The following is a 22,684-nucleotide window of genomic DNA, read 5'->3' on the forward strand; positions in this document are numbered from 1 at the left end:
GTATGAAGTAACCTTAGATTGTAAAGTCTTTTTGTTCTCCTTATGATCAGAAAGTCTCTGGCCACTTTGCTCACATTGAAGTGGGGAAGAAGACTACTACAATCCTGGATATTTGAATCTGTCCTCACTGACAGACAGAGAAAGCTACTTTTTAAAATGCCCAAGTCAAATTCAAAATGGAAGAGAGTTCTATGTAAGGGAAGAGGTTATTTTTATTTCACTCATTACAGATAAAATTTAAGCTCAAAATTAATGCAGACATGCATATTCCTGCACTAGAGCTGCACTGTCATTAAGAATCCTTGACTATAATTTTGGTGTCTTTGGTCTTAAGGTAAGTTGCTAATGGTGCTGCTACTCTAAAATGCCAGGATTAACCTTAATTGGCTTTTCCACACAAAGCTTTGAGCTATACCAAAGTTTGGGAAATTACATTGGAATACATGAAGAGTTCAATGTGCTTTCCTTCCCTTCTCATGAAAATTGAGTTCAAAATTGAAAAACACCAACAACCATATTTCCTAAAATAACTTGACCAAAAGAAAATTAAATTTAAAGTATTATTGTGTTTTATTATGTTCTAATGATTAAATGAAATGTTGAACCACTAACTTTCAAAAATGGAGGATGAACACCTAATATTACTGTGTGAGGCGGCAAATGGTGATATCACTAATAACCTTGGCAATTCCCTTAGTTTCCCATCTTTCTTTAGCAGTCACAACAGATACATCAGTGAAACAATTTGTTTCTTTGCTTTTCATGGCCAACTCCTCCATTGTACAGCCTGGCTTGCTGTCCAGGCTTGAGTGGTCTGGAAGTGTGGATGAGATCATCAGCTGGCTTTAGCAGCACCACTGCTATGGGCTCAGTTTTCATGCTGGGCAGGGAGGTCTCCACCTGAGTCCTGCAGTGAGACAGGCACAGTTTAGTGCAGCTTCTGCTACCGGTTGTGGATGTTGGACCAAGCCAGACCAGTTCCAGTCTCCCACCATCTCCCTGGCCAATGCCAGGAAGGCTCAGCTGCATGCGAGTTTCTACACAAAGTCTGTGGGAAGGAAGGGACCCTGGGAAGAGGACCTGTTCTCCAACTACCAATCAATCTTTAATTAACCTCAGAAGGAGAAAGAAAATTGTAATTTAGGTAACCTGTTTGCAAATGTCCTAAGGCAGAAAAGCAGGCAATGCTGCTCCATTGCTTTCATTTGCTCACCAGGAGCAGAGACCACCCCTTCTGTCCCTCTGGAGCTCCCAAGCAGGTCAGGGCCATTCTTTTCTCCAATCACCTAAAGGACATACTGGTAAATACCAGGTCTGAATGATGTCACACATCACATGTGGGAATTTTTCCTTTTTTTTCCAAAATATTTTTTTTTCCATTTCTGCAAAATTAAATAGAATTACTAACTTTAACAATATTTGTTTTGCTTAATTTTTATGTTTCCCATTTTGGCATCTGTGTGAAGTTCTATTTCAAAGGGACAACATACACTTCTTGCAGAGTAGCTTCTCTTCGAATTATTTTATTGGAAAGCATGTTGCCTAGTCATTAAACAAGAACTAAATTCTGCCCATCGAAAAGAAGGGGGTTCTTTTCAGAAATGTGTTTTGCCACTTTCAGATAGCTTACCAAATTACTATTTATATCTACTTTTTTTTCTTCTAAAAATACAAAATAGAGACAGTAATAAAAGCTCCTTACCTACAAATAAAGCTTAATATAGAGATGTTTCAAATGCAGTGTTCTGGGCTTACAACTGTAAGCCTAGGAAAAGAAGTTAAACAATTATTAAATAAGCTGTTGAGCTGCTGATACCTGACCCCATATTGGTTCATAATTTATCTTGAATTCTGAATTAACTTCATTAGTCAGATTAAACATTAATTACACAAATAAATATTTCAGGGCTGAACTAAAAGTGAGAAATCTCATTCACTTTCTGATAAAATTGTTGATCTGTCAGTACTGGAATCTCACCCACTGAATCAATAAACTCTTTGCTTCTCATATGCAAATATTCTCTTACTGTGATCTAACAGATTAGGGAGGTTTTCTTACGCATAGGTTTTTCAAGGTCAAAGATTAATGAGAAGTTATGATAAATATTATTTGCTAAGATATGACATTTAACACACATTAATGTAATTAATCTCTTAGGACGTGTAGGTAAATTGTGGTGTTTATTATACAAGGATGCATTGCAAAGTTATTTCATACATGGAGGATTTTCAAAGTCCCGCATGATGACATTGATGTAGTGCTACTACTCTGTTATAATCTTTGTATATTATTTAAGTGTAACAAATACTTCATTCACTGCCTGCCCTAAACTTTGCATTTGATGACATTCTTGCTGCTGTGTTAATATCGGGTCTATTAAGCTGGACCTCATGGTCCATTACCCTTTCTTTAGGCCTGACCCCATGAAGTTTAAGGGTCTTGAGCACAGTGTGAAAAAGCAAAGGGCTTCACTCTCACCCAAGGAGCTCATTAGGACTTTATAGAAACACAAAAAATACTCACACAGTACCAACATTTGCACTGAGGGATACTCACCAGACAAACAGCCTGGTGTCAGGAGGTGTTCATTGTTCCCTTTTTCCAGGCCTGCACACCAATTTAGCAGGCTAACTAAAGGGATCACTCATTTGTAATCTCCCATTTCAGCCTTTGTAGCGAAGATTCATTTGCCAGCATCTTTTAACTCTGCTTCCTTGAAATTCCCATTTCACTTAGGACAGTGTATTTGAAATCAACTGGCTACTTGAAATACACTGGCCAGGATTACACTTGCCAAGTGCTACAGCCGGATTTGGAAGTTGTCTTTGTTTGCTGCCTCAAGGCAAGCAAACAGTCATTCACAGCACATCTTTAAAAGACCTTTTTGCAAATAATTTACTGACAGAGGGCCAGGTTCTGCTCTGTTTACCTGCCTTGAATAATGCTCCTTTTCTCCTAGATTTTAGCTGATTTACTGAAGGGGAAAGGAGCTATAAAAGCTGCAGAAGCATCAGAGTCCAACCCTAACCAAGATAAGAATAAGGAACTGCTCTCTCTTCTGCCACTAATGAAACAACTTTGCACTTCTTGGGCTGGAGTCCATCTGTGCACCTGTCTCCACAAAATGCCAGCATCTTTGGCAAATGTGCTGTGTGCTGCTAGCGGCTGATAGCACAGTTCACTATGGTTTTGAGTGCACTGTGGTTTTGGGTGCATCTCCCTATATCATCAATAGATCATTAAGGCTTTTGCAGTATTCAGTCTCTGAGCACAATGACATAGGTTGCGTCTCAACCATATTATAAATGAGTCTTCTTTTATGTTTAAGACTTGGACATGAAACTTCAAAGTACTGATTTTTAATTCATTCTCATTTTTTGAAAATTGATGCTTATTGCTTTGGGCAGCAGCAGCTAGCTGTCTGGGTGGCAACCTTTGGTACACTTTTCAGAATTTCCACACTTCCTATAAACACAGGAACAACAGCAGACCAAAGGGACTCACTTGACACCAAATCCAAAGGGTTTTATGTTTTCAGGCAAACAGGAAAATTGTGTAGATAATTTTTTCTGGCAAAGATTCCTTTTAATATTTCACAATAAGGTATCTTTACATCAGGAGAAGCTATTTAGCATCCTCACCATTTCTCATGTTCTCTGTGAGATGTTTTGCTCTAAGAAAGAGTAACTGACATTAAAATAACTACAGCTTTGGGTTTGGCCATGCGTAAAATCTGAAGTAGGGAAATTGTTGTCCACACATAAATGGCACTTAGGTGGGTGTTCCTACTATTCCCTTATGTTGACATACATTACACTATGAAATCAGTGGAGAAACATACAGCAAGAATTTGTTAATTAGTTTTAATATAACAGCAAGAGAAAAGTAGTACCCCATGACATCTGTATATTTTGGTTATGAGCAAAACTAGTTTTGTTAGTCCCTGTTTAATTTTTCTACTTCAGAAAGAGCTACCATGTAAGTCAATGTGGTGCCATCAGTGGATATGATGTAAAATAAATACAAACAAAACAGTCTGTTAAGGAAATATCATATCCCTTCAGAATCACCAGAATGGATTTGAGTCACTGTTATAGATCAGGAATGCTGTACATTTGCTGACAAATAAGCTCACAGTTAATTCTTGGTCAATGAGCCCTGCCTGGAGTACTAGGTGGGATTTATTCACTACTACAGCCTAGCATAGAAAAGCTTGAGTCCTGCTTCTTTGTCCTGTCAGCCATTACAAAGCTAAGTCCTCAGACCTCCACACTCAGTTTGGTTACTTTTTAGTTGCTACGCCATCTCTACGTCATTTTCTTGACCCGTAAATTCACATCTCTGGGAGTTTCCTAGCCCCAGCCCACGAATGTTTCATCTGTTTACTCTTAAGTAAAATAGTGAATATAATTTTGAAAGGGATTACAGGAGGAGATGAAGAGGCCAATGAAAAATTCTGCATCTGATTTGAAGGCAATCCAAAAGCTAAATGGAAATGTTGAAAAGGATAAAATCAGAGGAGGTAGAAAAGAGAAGGAATCACTGGTCATCTGAAATGACCAGTGAATATGCAGCGAAAATAGTGTTTTTTTGAAGATAGCAGCCACCTACACCTTTTCAGCACCTTCAACAAGTGGCAGGGCCAAAGGACAAAACATGAAACAAGTTAACAGCAATTCCAGCATAGCTCCTAACAACAGTGTTCAAAATGACTCATGTGAAGACTCATACTGTCTTCATTGCAAAGTCACTGAGTTTATCTTAACAGCTTTTCAGAGATAATTAAACTGATCTGATATGCTGATATTTGGATTCAGGAAATTGCAGAGCCAGTTACACAATCGATTTTGGCATCTCTGCTTTGGGGATGCAGAGACAGGGGGCTTGAAGGGGCAGAGGCATTAAATAAACAGCGTCATTTCTGCAGTGAATGTCTGATTGCAGCCTAGGACTTTGGCCTTTGGCCTCCAAATTTATTTAATCTGAGACATGGTCAAGACACTGCAAACAGGAAGGCTCCTGAAGCTATCACATCAATAATCGGTAAATTTCACTTTGTTCTCTCACAAGCAAAACAAACAAACAAATGGAGAAGCCATTCTTCCAGCTGCTGCTGTTCTTAATTACAATGCAGAGGAAGAGTTAAGTCAGCAGTTAATTGAACTGAGTCCAGTAAAAGTCATTCTTTTTAATAGCAAATGTATACTGCTTGAAAGCTTGTTTGATAAAGTGTAGCATAAAAATCAACTATAGGTTATTGAGAATTTTAATATTTCCTGTATGGATTTGTTTGCATTCTTAAACAGGCAGAGGTCAGGTGTAACATTATCTTTCAACATTTTTCGGGGTAGTATTTGTATCTTAGCTGAAATAATTTCTTGAAATAAGTGGCATCTTTACTTTAGCTTCTGTTGTGTTCACCAGAACTTCAAGCCCAGGTGCTGGGGCCAAGTCCTCGGTGAAGTGGGAGAAGCTAAAAAAATAGCTCGATCTGATAGAACTGCTCAACTTGAAAAGTTTTCTTCAGACTTACTTGAAAGTAAGTAGAAATAAGATGAGTAAGGTCAAGGCCCACCTGGAATTAAATCAGGCCAAAGATCAAGGACAGCAAGAAGAGCTTCTTCAATTGCACCAATAACAAAAGGAAAACATAGGATAATGTGGGTTATTAGTAAATGGAGAGGAGGGCCTGCTAACAGAGGACGCAGAGAAAGCCAATGGAATCCTGGGCTGCATTGGGAAGAGCACTGCCAGCAGGTCCAGGGAGGTGATCCTGCCCCTCCACTCAGCCCTGCTGAGGCACATCTGGAGTGCTGTGCCCAGTTCTGGGCTCCTCAGTGCAAGAGAGACATGGAGCTCCTGGAGTGGGTCCCACAGAGAGTGACAAAGATGATCAGGGGAATGGATCATCTCTCTTATGAGGAAAGGCTGAGGGAGCTGTGCCTGTTCAGCCTCAAGAAGAAACGACTGAGAGGGAACTTTGTCAATGTCTGTCAGGATCTGAAGTGAGGGTGTCCAGAGGATGTTTCCAGGCTCTTCTTGGTGGTGCCAAGCAATAGGACAAGAGGCAACATGAGGAAGAACTTCTTTACTGTGCAGGTGGCTGAGCACTAGAACAGATTATCCAGAGAGGTTGTGGAGTCTCTCTGCAGATAATCAAGATACCTCCTGGATGCCATTCTATGCAATGTGTTCTAGGATGACCCTGCTTGAGCAAGGAGGTTGGATTAATGACACAGTGTGGTCCCCTCCAATTTTGTCCATTCTGTGATTCTGTGAAATTGAGGATTCTAAGCATTCTCACTGAATAGTTATAATGTACCTATGGCTAAATATAACTCATACTGACTTTTATGTCTGCATGTACAGCTCTTTGTACAATAGACCATGATTAGCCAATCAGTAGACTTTCCAATTATTATTATCCAATTAGTAACACCAAAAATGTAAAAATAATACAGCATAGTAAGAATAATATAATAGTACTTAGGATAACTAATAGGACAACCAGAATGGGTGTAAAATAAATTGATGCTTTCCAGTGTTAACTTTGTAAAAAATAAACCAGATGTGTAGCACCTATAAAGGATCATACATGAAATTCAACAGAACCTCAAAAAATTGTATGATCTCATTCAATTATATAAGAGTAGTAGATATTCTAGTGTAGTATCAAATGGCAAAAAAAATCATGAAGACAGGTTTAGATGAGAACAAAGAAAAGGACGATTACAGTGAAATTAGTGCATGAGGTGCAAAGATTGGGCTAAAGTCTAATAAGGGCAAATGATGCTGGGATATTACAAATGCATCTTCAAGATGCGTTACTATATTAAAACACAGCTATGGGTTTGATATCTAGGAGAAAATCAGAGAGGTAACTGGACTTTGAATCAAAACAGCATAATATCTTTTAAGTTGGGCAAAATAATAAAAACCTCCAGACTGTCAGCAGCTGATAAGTGTCAAAGAAAAGCCTGTACGTGACAAAGAGAAGATCCTGTAGCAGTGACTGGCAATAATATATTTCAAGTAGCTTGAGAATAAAAATGGCCCCCCATTAAACATGGCATGAGGACAGTCAGAAAACCACAGAGTCATAAATCCTGAAACTGACTTATTTCATGATCACTTCTGACCTTCAGAAATTGCATTCCCAACCTAGGACATTATCAGTTCCTACACAGGGAAATTTCGGGCAAGTGTTGCCCCTGGAATGTGTAGACTATTTTACCATTTCACACTGATTAGTATGAAACTTGGTATTTTAGCATCAAATCAAGTGATGATAGTGACATAATATAAGTTTTTAGTTTTTTAAAAGAACTTTTAGGCAAAAATGATCAAGAAAGTATTTTCCAACTAAAACCATTTTGTCAGTGTTTGACTTGCTGTAATGACTTACATGGTACCATTAAGATGTTATTTTCTTCTTCAGAGTATGAAGTAAGACATTTAAATGACATGAGTGTGTGGTGAAGAAAGAAGTAATTGTATACAAAGGAGTAGGTGCTATGCAAATACCTGGCTAGATTACGATCTAACTTAACAGAGTAATTGATCACATCCTTTTGACTTCTATTTCAATGAGTTGAGAAGAGGGTTTAAATAGAGGTTACTCGGTGCAGTAATGTTCTTATAGGTGGTTAATGCAGAATCAAAGTTTATGTACATAGGACTGACAGAATGAACAACAGTGATAAGTAAAATAACACATGGTAAAGATGCCAGAGTGCTTTTCCCTAGCAACTACATTTCTTTGTAATATTAGTCTATCTCCTAAACAATTTCTTCCTGTTGGCCCAGAGTTCCAGTGAATTGATCTCTCAAATATGTAATATCTAGGTATGATTTGTTTTATTTTAAAAAATCCAACAAACCACAAAAATTGTTTCAGTAATTATTTGGGAAGATAACTGGCAAACACATGAACAGATACACACTAATCAGCATGGATATAAAGGAAAATTGTGTTTAACTAACACAATTAACTTCTTCATGGGAAAAACAATGAAAACTGACAGGTGTGAAGTAGGAGACATCCTAAGTTGACTATGAAGAGGCTTTTTAATTTAGCATCACATAAAAGATTGATATGTACCATCATTAAACGTGGTATTGATGGTGGCATCTTATACTGGGGAAAAATGGTTCCCTAAATGAGATAAGAGAACTGTATTAAATGGATATAAATTTAGAGATGTCATAAGAATTGTAATGAGAATTAGGTTTAGAATTTCCTCCAGTATGCACACTCGTGCAAAGGAGAAAAAAATTATAAGCTTGAATTCTAGTGAAAAAAAAGAATGTTTGAAACATAGATATTTTAAAGTAATGAATCTTAGACCATATTTATTGTCAAAATTTATTCTTGCATTTTTAAAAAAATAATTAAAGATTTTTAGAATAATAACAGAAACTCAAATACAATACTTGATACCTGTAAAAATTTGGGAAAGGAAATATCTTCTTTGCTATTTGTTTGCTTGGAGACCATAATGTAAATGAACAACTATGGTTTGATATGTTAATTTGGCCTTACTTCAAAAGCAGACAAGCAAAGAATGCAAAAGACACAGAGCACAGGTAGTAACACAGTGTATCTCCTATATGAGGAGCTTCTAATCTTCAGAAAAGGCAGTTCTTTCCATGGTAGTCTGCAAGGAACAAAAAAAAAAGAAGAAAAAAAGGATTTATTATGTACAGTTCTGTATTTTCACCATAGCACAGTTTATGCTTACAGCTTTGCACCTCATGATACTATGAATCTCATCACTCCCAAAATATTTAAGGTATAATCTTAATCTTCAGTGAAATTTTACCAGTATTAACACATGCTTGAAATAAGGGTCGACATCAGGAAAAAGAATCAGTACACCAAGAAAATGAACACCATTCTTATTTGAAAAGTATTCCTAAAATAGATAATGTTCTTTTCACTAATTTTGACATGAATTTTCTAAGTGAAATTCAAAAATTGGGCAAGACTCATAACAGAGGTTAGACAGAGCTTTCATTTCTATATTTGTCTTCATAAAGCCTGTGTAACCCTATGGTTAGGACAAAAAATAGCAATGCTGGTTCACACAGCTTATAAAATAGTTAATTTCCAAAGATATATGTACCCACCTACTGACTATATTCATTTTTTCCATTGTTAGCTCAAGCAGAAACCCTTGAAAGTTTTAATCTTACAGTTTCAGCCAGATCCTTACCAGACATAACCTTTGAAGCACGATTTTACACCCCTGTGTGAATGCCACTGGCCCAAACAAATTTCTCACCAGCTTCCAGGCAACTACAAAATGTAGTATTGTAGTTTCATGAGTTAAACACCTTATGGGCTCTGAGTTCTCCTAGACTATGGGAGTCTGTCACTTCAAGGGCGAGGTCAGCACCCCAATGGCTGACACACGCCTAAGCGTTCACTGGAGCACACATTTTTCACCAAAATTTCTGTAAGTGTCCTTTTTGTCCAACAGAATCCAAGCGTGTATAATGGATGGAAAATCAGATTAAAGCCAGTAGTTAGGGCCTCCTTTTGCCAAAAGACATTCAGTTACAAGATGATACCCATTTTTATGCTTTAGCCAGGTGTACAGCTAGTCAGGACAGCTAATGCTAAGCCTAGAGCAATCCCACAGCAGAATGTGGCGAGTCTTCCCCAGGTCACAGAGTGCAGCTTTTCTTAATGCCTTCTCTCTTGCCCCACAGACCTCCTAGTCCTCACTGTGCTTATCTTAAGTGACATGGCATGTGATACACAAAATAAAAAAAAACCCCAAACCAGTATTTTGGTTTCAAAAGGACTATCTGCAAAAGTAAGGACTAATATTTTTTACCTAGAGGATGCCCAAATACACCAAAACTTGAGGTTTTTGTGGATCCTTGTCTTAATCACAGTACAAGGACCCATAAATAAAGCTTGCACAGCAAGATCTAGAAATATTGTTTCTTCACCACCTTCTCTCAGCTCAAGGAGCTTTCTCTTTAGAAAAGAGAAATACTGTAAAGCCTATTCCTTATATGGAATACTCACAATTATAACATGATTAAAAATTGGTTTGCTGTTGCAGCACTGTTTACACAGACCTGTCATCAGGAACATTTTTCCTGAATACTAGGATAAATTCATTGTATAATTCAGGTTGGAAAGACCTCAGGATAGTCCAATAATCAATAGTCCAATCTCCTATTCATAGCAGGGTCACTTGTGAGTTCAGACCAGATTGCTCATGGTTTTATCCAGTTAGGTCTTAAAAATCTCTCGGGATGGAGACTGCAGAGCCTCTATAGGAATTTTCTATCACTGCCTGATTGCCCTCATGGGAATTTTTTTTCTTTCTATCCAGTCTGAATTCCTTGTTTCAATTTATGCCTGTTGCCTCCTGTTCTCTCTCCATGCTCTGCTGTGAAGAGCCTGACTCTGTCTCCCTCATAATCTCCCCAGAGGCACTGGGGGGCTATTGGTTGCATCCTGAGGCTATGTCTCTTTCAAGCTGAACAAGCCCAGCCCCTTCAGTTTCTGCTCTCTGGGCAAGTGCTTCAGACCCCAATCAGCTCTGGGACAATGCTGAACTCACTCCAGTTTATCAATCTGTTTCTTGCACTGATGTGCTCAAAACTGAATGCAGCACCTAGATGTAGCCTAACAAGCATGGAGGAATGGGGTAACAAATCCCTTGCCACAGCCCAAAGACTGCGTCCCTATTCACACCTGAGGCAGCCTTGCTGTCAGGGCACATGGTTGCCTCCTGGGCCCCCAGGGCGGGCCACTCCTGCAGAGCTGTCCCCTAGCCAGCGCTGCTGCAAGGCTGCTTCACTCTTGGGGACAGCATTTCAACTTCTCCCTTGCTGAGTCTCACAAGGTCCCGTTAGCTCTTGTACTTTCCCAGACTGTCCTTTTGGGGGATGGTTGCAACATTTGCCTTTCTTGACCTTCTCCAGTTGTTAGGGGCCTTTAAGTCTCTAGGACCTTCCAAGGACAACAGATAATAGAGAATCATGTTTTAAACATGAGGACATAGTTAAATGTAATTTGCTCCTGTTTTTCCAGAAGGGAAAAAAAAAAAGGTTTAACAATGTTAGGAAGACACCATTTGGTTCAAAGACCTCAAATGCAGTGGGTGAAATCTAGGCTCTCTGGGAGCCTCTGACAAAGATCTTGTTGCCTCCAGAGGGAAACATAATGGCATTTATAGCTCGGCTAGGGCTTGGGTTTCCTTGCTCTGAAGCTGTATTTGTCAAAGTAATTGAAAGCAACTTTTATTTTTTAAAAGGTACCTCTGTTTGCTCCAGGCATGACTCAAAGTCCCTGACAATGGAAAGATTACTTTATTTAGGTTAGATTAGATCAGATTATTTAATATGAAAATTTCTGTAATTAATTAACCCTGTTAATCAAGGGAAAAATAAAAAATCTGCATGGAGCTTCTCACTGCTGTACAAAGTTAGGAGGGTTTGCACTGCGTACTGTGTCTTTCCTATTGGGTATTATTTTAATGGCAAGAACACAGAAAATTTTCAGGAGAAATTAAATGATGCAATGAGTCCTTTCTTTCTAATTAATCTCAGAAAACTGTGCAGATTTTACTGCTGCAGGCATGCTCAGGCAAAGCAGATTTATTTTACTTAGTCTAAATCTAAAAGTTACTTTATCTAAAATTGTCTTTCTACCTGACAATCAAAGAATTTGTGTGTTCCTGTAGGGATTAAGTCAGGAAGCAGTTTTCAACAACAACAAATTGAAACGTTTACACAAGGAAGTGTTGCTTTTATAAGTGATGGGAAACTTCAAATTTGATTACAAGCAACCTTTGGCTTCCTATCTGTTCAACAATAGGCCATGTTGTTAAGGGCAATTTCCATGCACAGCATGTGGGTCCCATTTTTTCATCCTTAGACATGGTTGTTTACTGTTCAGAACTGTTTATGCATTTTAATCAGGCTTATTCAGCAGCCCTTAATAAATCACCACTAAGTGAATGTACCAAAACAAGAACTATTATACAGGATTTGTTCCCCTTATGCAGTATTTGCTGCCCTCAGGTTCCACTGGATATAAAAATAAAGAGTAAATGGGTAATTGAGTCAAAAGAATAATTATGAGACATATGATTTTAATGCCTTTTGCTGAGGAGTTGCCTCCAGCAACTTCCGTTAGCTACAGGAGCCTGCCTTTAAATTCAGCTCGGGCCAGAATGACTTAACAATTGGAACCTGCCTTCAGCTCATGGCACTGGAAGGCTTTTTGAGGGGATGAAGCTGACAGCCCAGTTCCTTCCTGGCAGACGTTTACGTGAGCCAAGGCAAAAGTCACAGAGATAAGTGCTTAAACATTCAGGTATCTTGGGGTCTGCCAACAACAGAGGAAAGCACTGCTAGTAAGAAACTGCTATGAAGAAGTAAATAGATCATTTTAGTTACTAATATAAGAAACACACAGAGAAGAATTTTTTTTGCATAGTCTGGTGAACAAAAACTTTCCAAAAGAGTTTCAATAAATAGTAATGGTTCCATTAATAAATGTTTTCTGTGATAGCTCTACTGCATAAATAGAAAAAATTCCAGAAATGAAGAAGTATTTAATCTTGAAAGATTTTTCCAATCTGGCTTTAACTGGATTTCACTGGATTACTATCCCTTCCTGTGAAAAACAGGAGAATTTTATAGACATATAGATCATGTGCAGGAAAGATGTGACACACATGGCATGGTGCCCTACATATGTCAAAGAGTAATGTCTGAGAAAAACAAAGAAAAATACTTAAGTATTTTTATTTGAATACAAAAAAGGCTTGTACTATGTAGGGTAGAGCTTCCCAGAAACTACTGTTGAAATGTAAAATATAATTTTGGAGATTATTCTGCAGGTTCTTTGCCTTGATCTGTCAGTTTGCCCTACGGAGGCCACTAGGAGAAATGAGGGTGGGTAAACTAGGGCTCTGTTTCTCTTACTTGCAGAAATCCTCCTTCCTTTTGGGTCACAGTTCTTGGTTAGGCTACCTAGCCCTGATGCTGCTTGTAGCCATAAAAGCTTTGTCCAGCAGTCAGCAGCCATGCAAGACTCCCCACCTACTTTCCTGCTGGATCATAACCCCTACTGCAGCTTTGCAGACCTTCTCTCCCCCAGCAAACCAATTTGTTTGGGTAGCACTTAGGCTGGTTTTCTAAAAAGCAGGATATTTGGGGCTTTTGCCTCAATCTATTACTGTTACCATGCTAATAAACGTTTGTGAGCAGAGAAATTGCCACAACATAACAAAACTCTGTTAGCTAAATAGTGAGATTTCCTTTGGGAAATTATACGGCTCAGTGTTCCATAAGCCTAACTAATATAAATTTCTATGACTTTAGTGGTGCTCAGTTATCATGATCAGCATGGAATCTAACCTTTCAGCTAGCTGGATCAAGAAGGCCCAAACCTTTCAAGAATACCACACTGAAATACTCTTTTCTTCAGTAACACCTTGGCTAGACCTACACAAAAGATGGACCCTGAATTGTGCAGGCAGATTGCTCAATTACTAATATCAAACTGGCAATTGTGCCATTCTTCCTTTGAAAATAGGTCACAGTCATTTCACATGCAGAAAGAGAAAACATATTTTCCTTTGATAAATGAATAACTACTCAACAATAATGCTTTTTATTAAATTGTTTGTTCTCGGGCAAAATGTGGCCAAACCTGTTTCTTGTGCATCACTTGCAAACAATGCCCAGCTCAGACCATGTTGGGCTCTTCACCCTGAATTTAGCAATTTTTTTTTTTTTGTTATTCTATTAACAGCTTTGCATCCCCCCATGAAATAAACACAATCGCCACGACTCTGCGCTGGTGTGCAGTAAAGAGAAACTGTCAGAAGAAACCAGTCCACTACGTTTCATGCAGTGTTACCTGAGCAGGACTTTTACTTGACTAATGGACCTTGTAATTGTATCGTAATTGTTAGGTTGAGACCTAGCTGTCAAGATTTTATTTCTTTCACAATTGCACAAGCTATATGTGTTTTTCTTTGCCTTGAAATTTCATTATATTACCTAACACTTCAGTTAGGAAGTGCCAGAGTCATTCAAGTCAGCCATTTGGGACCTAACCAAATTGTGAACCTTCACCTCAGTAAAATACTTTTGAATGCAGTAACTCACCTCAGATGCTCCCCTGCATTATCTTAAAAGTGTAAAAGAATTTAATTATGTCAATAAGTGGGCAAATATTCTTTTTTTTTTCATACACAGAACTGCACTTGAAACTGATATTTTTTTTGGAAACAATTATTTCAAATGTTTAAAGACAATGTTTAAAAAATCAGTGAAATTTCTCTTTTCAAAGGGAGCATGAAGAGCATGCACCCTCTGATAATATGATGGTGACTGATTTGTCTCTTAACAGCCTTGTCTGCATATATCTTATTGAAGGGCCCTTCTAGGAACAGTAAAGAAATTAGTACAGTAATTGAAACATATATAAGGAATAAAAAAAGACTCTCCATGTGTCCCAGTTACTTTGAGACAGACTCACCTGTGCTGGAGCAGCGCAGCACCATGCTGTGCCCTTTGACCTGAAGATGTTAAAGCTTTGGAAACTGTGTCAGCAGCTGTAAAACAGGAAATATGGGGTAAGTAGTCCACATGAGAGAATGGACAGAAGAAGTCAATGGGAAAGGGAGGAGAAATAGAGAAAACTGTTACCCTCCCAACTTCTTTAAACTACTAAAATATATAAATTGTTAGAAGAACATTTAATAATTAAGTCTTTTGGAAAAATGTAGCTTGAAACTATGATATGCAAAAGGATTGCAGTGCTCTGATTGCAGTTTTGACCACTATGGTCAATCCAAAATTGAAAAACTTTCCCTAAAACAATTACACAAGTTTCTAACACCATCACTATCCCCAGAGGACAAAGATACACAATAAAAGTTGTGTGAAATACCCAAGACACTCAGAAAACACCTTGCTCTGATTTTTATATCACCAGATGCCTGAAGTATCAACACTGCTGTAAATTGTGCCGGAGTATATGAAACAGTACTGGACAGACTATTGGATAAGCTCTGCATTTCGTATCAGCAGAGTTGTATATATGACTTGTTCTTAGGAACAGAAATCATCTACTGAGAAATCATTGTACGTTTTAGATACTTTTTTCTGAATCTTTTGTGGTAGAGTGGGAAGAATAGGTTGTGCTACTGTCTAACTTAATATGAATTACAAGTTCCTTTATATAAGCTCTCTCACATGCTTTGTACTATTCCCGATACGTCACAAGGGTGAAAAAGAAATCCAAACTAGGAAAATGAAATTTCCAAATAAAGTCCTGTATGACTGAAGCATTCCGTGTGTGGTTTCTGCAGGAAGAAGCATAGCTAAAAAAGTTTACTCACATCCATATATCTAGCTTTCAACATGTGTTAAAATCACGCACAAAAGTCAGGGTGCATGCTGCAGTAAGATTTTGTGCACATCTGCAACATAACTTGACAGGGAATCAATTTCTCTTCACACTTCAATATTTCACTTCTGTGTATTTTCTTGCAACTTGCTGAGCTCTAATGCCAAGCCAGATTTGACAGAAATTACTTCAGTCATTTGAAACTGAGCTGTTGAAGCTTTTTATGGAACTGGATTGAAAGAATGCTAATTCCATCTGTGTTTGCTCAGAATGATGGTGACTCCTAAGCACAGCAGTTTCCTGGTGAATGGTTAAGTTCAGCTGGGAGTGCTGTGAAATTCTTTAGCTAAATCTAGATTTCTCAAAAGCCTGACTAACCTGGCAAAGTTTAAATTGCTTTCAGGATGTCAGGACTGTAAAAAAAGAAACAGCGGGAGGTAGGAAGAGAAGTAAGTGTCAAGGCAAACTGCCTCCTCAGAAATTAGAATGGCAACAACAGAGTGCCCCAAATCTTCTAATGTTGTGGGCTAGATGCCAGTTTTGCTCCTTCCTCATAAGGCAGCTGTGGCCTGCAAGGACTGGGACGCTTGCAAGTGGCTTGTGTGGGCAGCTACAGAGGAAGCCAGTACCCAACACAAGCCCACCCAGGCTCTCCTCGAGGCTGCCCTTTGCTGCTGCATATAGAGCAAGACAGCAGTCTAGTTTCCTACTCTGTTTACTGAACATGGACTATGTTTCCCAATGCACAGAAAATATTTACGAGACAAATGGAGAAAATACTGAGCTGTGACAAGACTCAAGCCTGACCAGAATGCACAAATCTGATTTTCCTCTCCTTTCACATCCCTTCTTTTCCTCGAAAGACAGACCAAAGGTTTCCCCAGGCCACCGGTGGTACACCCAATTTTAGTGTGGTGCAGGTAACACTCATATACCAAAAATCTGCACAGTGCAAGTAACCACAACATTTTTTGGTGACAGCTACGCTTAAGAAGTCAGCTCATAATGGGTTCATGCCCCACATCAGGCAGGTGTCATGCCTTTTGTTTGAACTGTGTCCTAAGCTTCATGGTATACAAAGCAGCAGGTGTAAGCCAGAATACTTTGGGGATGGTACAAGAATGTAGAAATTAAACATGTAGTCAAAACTTATATGCCTCCTGCACAGTTGGAGTTTTGCTCCTAGTTTGCTGAGTGTTATTTCTACCACTGCTGTTCTGAGGTATCTCTGAGTTGCAGCTAACCTAAGTGGTTTGCATCCAGGTTAGCATAACCTGACTGAGTTACTTTCTTGGACCAGGACGCCCCTGAAATGATCATCACCAAAATGTCAAGGGAGCATTTTTGAATGGGGAAATTTAGAGCAAAATCTGCCTAAAAGTCAGCAGCAGCTCTGTAGTAATGACATAACCCAGGCCCAGACTGCCAAACTTGGTAATACATTGAAGAACATACTTTAATTTAAAGACTGCTGTCTAACATGCTCAGGTTAGACAAAACAGTGTGAGACAATTATCTCCAGAAGTGTGGAAAATCCATCTATCTGGGAAAATGGCAGATAGCTATGTTATTACAAATACATTTCAATGCAATTCCAAAGCATTTTTTGCCAGAGAAATTCAGGATCAATCTCAAAAAATGCTTTGACAGGATTAATGTATCATTCCTTTGGCTAGAATATGTCACTCCAAAGCTTACAAGCAGAAATGTAGAGAACGTGGTAGTATTTTTACTGAAAAAACAAAGTTGGAAATCATTAATGAGTTTAAATAGATGTTTCCAAAGTGTCATACACGGAGTCCAGTAAAATTATGACTGGCTAGAACTACCTTTAGCACATCTAAGCAAAGACAGCCTTAGAAAGACTTTTATTTAATTACCTCATCTCTGTCTCCTGAAAGTGTGCATCTGTTTCTATATCAAGATCCTTATTCTTGGCTTTATGGAAGCTATATGGCTTCCATAAAGTTTGAGCATCTCAGGCTGCCAGAGAGGAATATTCTGTGGATGCATGGAGGCAGATGGCTCACACCATGTCAAGTCTTCACAACAGAAATGGCAGGTCTGCTGAAATTTTTGCATATCTGATTTTAATAGAAGGTTAAAGGGCATTTAAATTACTAATTTCTCTTCTTAAATCAATTTTATGCATTTTATCCATGCTGATTGGAGGTGCCTTTGGGAAAACTTGTAGTCAAGAAAAACAGAATTTGCCCTGGGCTAGGTAGGACGTTCCCCATATTTACATGATTCTTTTGAATTACAAAGCTTTTCAGCTGCTGCTGTTACAAGATCCAGGTAAATACATCTTCTGAGATACCTACGCTACCAGTTTCCAACATAGCTTATGCAGTAAAATAAAGGAGCTTCTCCATTATCCTTTGGATACCTTGAAGTAATGCCATTGAATAACAGAATCATTTAGGTTGCAAAAAGAGCTATAAGATCATTGAGTTCAACCATTAATCCAGCACTGCCCACTTCACCACCAAACCACACTCCTAAGCACCATATCTGCATGTCTTTTAGATACCTCCAGGGTTGGTTGACTTAACTACTTCCCTGGGCATCCTGTTCCAATGCTCAACAAACTTTTCACTGAAAAACCTTTTTCTAATATCCAGTCCAAACCTCCCCTAGCACAACTTCAGGGCTATTTTTCTTGCCCTGTTGCTCACTACTTGGAAGAAGAGACTGACCCACACCTTGCTACAATCTCCTTTCAGGCAGTTGGAGACAGTGATAAGGTCTCCTCTGAGCCCCTTCTCTCCTGGATAAACAACCCCAGCTCTCTCAGCCACTTCTCAGAAGAATTGAGTTTCAGCTTCTCCACCAGCTGTGTTGCCCTTCTCTGGATATGCTCCAGCACCTCAATGTCCTTGTTGTAGTGAGGGGCCTAGAACCAGACACAGCACTCTAGGTGTGGCCTCACCAGTGGCAAGTAGAGAGGGACAATCACTGCCCTGGCCCTACTGGTTACACTCTTGCTGATACTGGCCAGGATGCAACTGGCCTTGTTGGCCACCTGGGCATCCTGCTGGTTCATGTTTATCAGGATGTTCAATAGCACCTCCACGTCCTTTTCTGTCAGGCAGCTTCCCAACTACTCTTCCTCCAAGCATGTAGTGCTGCATGTGCTAGTTGTGACCCTAAAGCAAGACCCAGCACTTTGTGCCTCGTTCAGCTTCATACAAATTCGGCCCACCAATACAACCTGTCCAGATCTCTTTGCAGAGCCTTCTTGCCCTCCACCAGACCAACACTTCCACCCAACTCGGTGTCATCTGGAATATGACTGAGGGTGCACTCAATTTCCTTGTAGAGATCATTGATAAAGATATTAAACAGGACTGGCCCCAATACTGAGCCCTGGGACTGGCCACCAGCTGGCCTGCATTAAACATCCCTCTCCTGGCCCAACCATCCAGCCAACATTTTACCCCACAAACAGTGCACCTGTGCTAGCCATGAGCAGCTCAGCACCTTTGAGTGGATCTCATACGGCCCCAGAGACTTGTGTCTGTCTAAGTGGTGTAGCAGGTCACTGACTGTTTCCCCTTGGATTATGAGGGCTTCATTGCTCCTGTCTCCCAGGTCAGGGGGCTGGGATCTCAAAGAACAACTGGTCTTACTACTAAAGACTGAGGCAAAAAAGGCATTGAGTATCTCAGCCTTTTCCTCATTCTCTGTTCCTGTGTTTCCCATCCCATTCAACAAAGGATGGAGAGCCTCCAGGGCCCTTCCTTCATTTGTCACAAAGGTATTTATTGAAACAATTTTATTGTCTTTTATGGAGTAGCCAGGTTAAGTTCTAGCTGGGTTTTGGTCCTTCCAATTTCCTCCCTGCAAAACCTCATGACGTCCTTGTAGTCCTGCTGAGCTGCCTGGCCACTCTTACAAAGGTCATCAGCTCTCCTTTTTTCCCAGAGTTCCGGACAAAGCTCTCTGTTCAGCCATCCCAGTCTTTTGGCACATAGGGACAGCCTGCTCCAGTGTCTTTAAAAGTCCCTTCTTGAGGAACATCCAGCTTTCCTGGAACAGTCTGCCCTTCAGGACTGCCTCCCAAGGGACTCTACCAATGAGGCTCCTAAAAAGGACAAAGCCTGCCAAGGCTTTGGGAGTCCAAGACAGCATTCTGCTGAGTTCTCTCCTTAGTCTTCCAAGAATAGAAAACTCTATCATTTAATGGCTGCTGTGCCCAAGACTGCTGCTGACCATTATAATATCACCAACAGTCCTCCTCTGTTCACAAACAGCAGGTCCAACAGGGCAGCTTCCCCAGCTGGCACACTCACCAGCTCTGTGGAGAAGTTACCATCCATACAGTCCAGGAACCTCCTTGACTGTTTCCTCTAAGCTGTTCTGCATTTCCAGCGGACATCTGATAAGCTGAAGTCCACCATGAAGACAAAGGCCAGAAATGGGGATTTACTAGAGTGCAGACCTAAACGTTAGCTGTACAAACCTTAAAAAAAAAAAAAAAAAAAAAAAAAAGGAGCTTGCAGAAAAATCATATGCATGTAAATGCAAAAAAATGTAGATGCTGCTAATATGCAAGCTTGCTGTTAAACATCAGGAAATTTCCATCAAGGATGGAAATGCCATCTGAGAAAGGGCAGAGCTGATGTAGAAGAAGGATAGAAGGATTGTTAGGGAGACTTTGATGTAGTTGCACAGATCTTGCGCTTAATATGTTACATAAATTGTCTGCCCTGTCAGTAAGACTGTCCTCTGAGGAGGGAAGGCTTAACTGAGTACTGAGAATTTCATGTATGTTTCATGTACCCCATTTTTTAAGTTTTGCAACCTGAGAAATGTATCTTCATGCTTTCCAAACACCCGGTACAAGCCAAGATACCCAGTGAAGGCAAACTTTCTTCTCCTTCAATCTGATTAAGGTAAATTAGTAAATTGACAAAATCCAAATGCAGAGCAAGTACTTTCCAAGTTTGAATAATCAAATGAAAAGAAGTAAGAGCTACTCATTATGTGAATGTCATCTCTACTTTCTGAATGTATCTGGATAATACTCATCCAAAAGCTTTTCACATCCATGGCTAAGGATCCATTTGTCATGCATTCACCAGAAAGGATCTGGATTTTAGGGATGCCACTTGCTTTATTGTCAAATCATTCCATACTCCAGATCTGAACAAGGAATTTATATTTTCTTGTGCTGTGCTCTCCAGCTTTTGACAGGCAACAACTCTTGGGCCTGACTGTACTCAATCATCACATGCCCAGAGGATAGACAGAATTTGGTAGCTACTGCTCAGCAGAGCTGCAGATGTGTGTCCCAGAGACCAAGTGCTCAGAGGCTGCCCTGGTTTAATGAGTTCATTTCACTATTCTGCTCTACCACCCTTGCTTAACATCACACAACCAGTTTGAGGTCTCCACTGGGAATCGCTTGAAAAATAGTATTTCCTGTCTTATTTAAAACCTGAGTCCTGTGATTTCGTGGGTTTTTAGTACAGCTATGACAGCAGTCAGATCATGGGTGAGATGCCACTGATAGATGAAAATCACACAGAAGAAAGAGACTGCTTAAACACACATCGTAAGGCATGGGTTAAACCCTGGAAATAGAGATGCAACGTGACATGAATTTTTAACTCATCATGTAGTTGATCACTCTCTCCCATGCAGTCAAATGCTACATGTGTTGATGAACCTTCAGGTCCCTTCCAACTCAGAAGTGTGTTGTGTTATATTTCTGTGTGTAGTGCTATATTTCTGTGTGTTGTGTTTATATTTCATAGAAACCTGAAACTTGCTAACCATACTTTACCAAACTACTGAGATGAACACATTAGTAGCCACTCTGGCATCAAAAGTAGTCTTGGAGGAAACCAAATCCCAAGTCTGTCTTTGAAGGTTACAGTCTCTGACAACCATCATTTTCCTGGTGAATACCTTTTATTCATGCAGCACAGCTGGATGGACTAACTGCACATCCCAAGTGTTGAATTATGGTTTTCAGTTCTCGGGCCCTTGGGAATTCTCTGAGAATTTGATCAGTGAAATGAAAGACAAAATAAATCCTTAAGTGTGAATAAATTTATGAGGGGTAATTGGAAAGGCAGCTACTTGCAACGCTCAGAAGCCAGTGCCCTCCTGACTTGTTTCTTTCCCTTAGAAACATAATTTCTGCACCTTATACTACAACAATGCACAGTAGCTTCAGATGTAGCCTGGGATACAATAGCTTGGATTCTGTCCATTCTACAGCAAGAAGCAAGAGTCTCAAAATACTCATGAGTAAAATACTTGCATTAATATCTTTTGATGAAGGCCTTCAGATTTGCCAGTACAAGCGCTCAAGCTGTGGAAATTGTTTAGGCTGAGAACACTTATGAGAATGCATTAGGGCAAAACTGTCAGACTCATCTTGGACTTTTTCCTGCTCACAGCCTCTGCTATACAACAAAAGGTCAAAACTACATGGGTCTCTGGCATGAAGCAGCCTTTTCAACTCAGGCTCTCATTCACCACATCTTAGTACCAATGGAAGTAAGTGCCAAAACTCTAGCAGGGCCAACCTACCCTAAGATGTAAAGGAAAGACTCGGACATGTGAGCATCTAATTTATATTCCCCAAGGTATTACTTAGTCCCACAGCAGTTAAGACATCCTTCCTGTTTCTTATCCAAGGGCACAGATGATTCCACTAGTCCAGCTGGTTTTAACTTTGAGCCACCCTGATGTCCAAGGGTATTGCCTCCGCTGCCATACAAAAATAAGGGATGCACCTCCTCCAGAGGATTTTGCAGGGAATATCCTCAAGATTAGACTGGTGAACAGCTGCTTTGAAATAAAAGGATTTCTCTGCAAAACAGGAAGATGCTTTCAGGACTTTGGAACAACATTCAATCTTAACTTTCTGCTTGCATGTTTGAACTGCAAAATGAGACATCTTTGCCATATTACGTGATTTGTAAGCAAATAAAGAAGAATACATGCCAGGAAGTAGAAATGGACGAAGCTATTCAGGACAAAGAATGTTTATGCCCACACAAAGCTTCGTCCAACATCTCGAGAAAAACATGATTAACAGTACTGTGCTGATCTTAATCAGATTTATTAAGACAAATGTTGAAAATCCAGCGTGCATGTTGTGTGTGGGTAACTAAAGAAAAAAAAAAAAGGCCAGATAAAAATGCCCAGAGGGAGTGAGCTAATGACTATCTTCCCATTACCTCATGGGATCATTAGGTCGACATGATCTCTCCGCGGCCAGCACCGGAGCCACTTCCCCGCCGGGACGGAGGCCAGCGGCCTTTACCTTC

The 22,684-nt window shown here is 39.7% G+C and overlaps 1 protein-coding gene across 1 annotated transcript in view; it reads right to left on the bottom strand.

Annotated features, from left to right (window-relative positions):
• Positions 1-22,684, bottom strand: part of ANO6 (anoctamin 6) — a 115,112-nt gene that overhangs the window by 91,063 nt on the left and 1,365 nt on the right. Inside the window, exon 2 of the mRNA XM_005419302.2 lies at positions 22,595-22,680. Within this exon, the coding sequence (XP_005419359.1) occupies positions 22,595-22,680 (86 nt within the window). The remainder of the gene's footprint in view (positions 1-22,594; positions 22,681-22,684) is intronic.

The sequence above is a fragment of the Geospiza fortis genome, unplaced genomic scaffold (assembly GCF_000277835.1).
Source record: "Geospiza fortis unplaced genomic scaffold, GeoFor_1.0 scaffold166, whole genome shotgun sequence".
NCBI classification, from domain to species: domain Eukaryota; kingdom Metazoa; phylum Chordata; class Aves; order Passeriformes; family Thraupidae; genus Geospiza; species Geospiza fortis.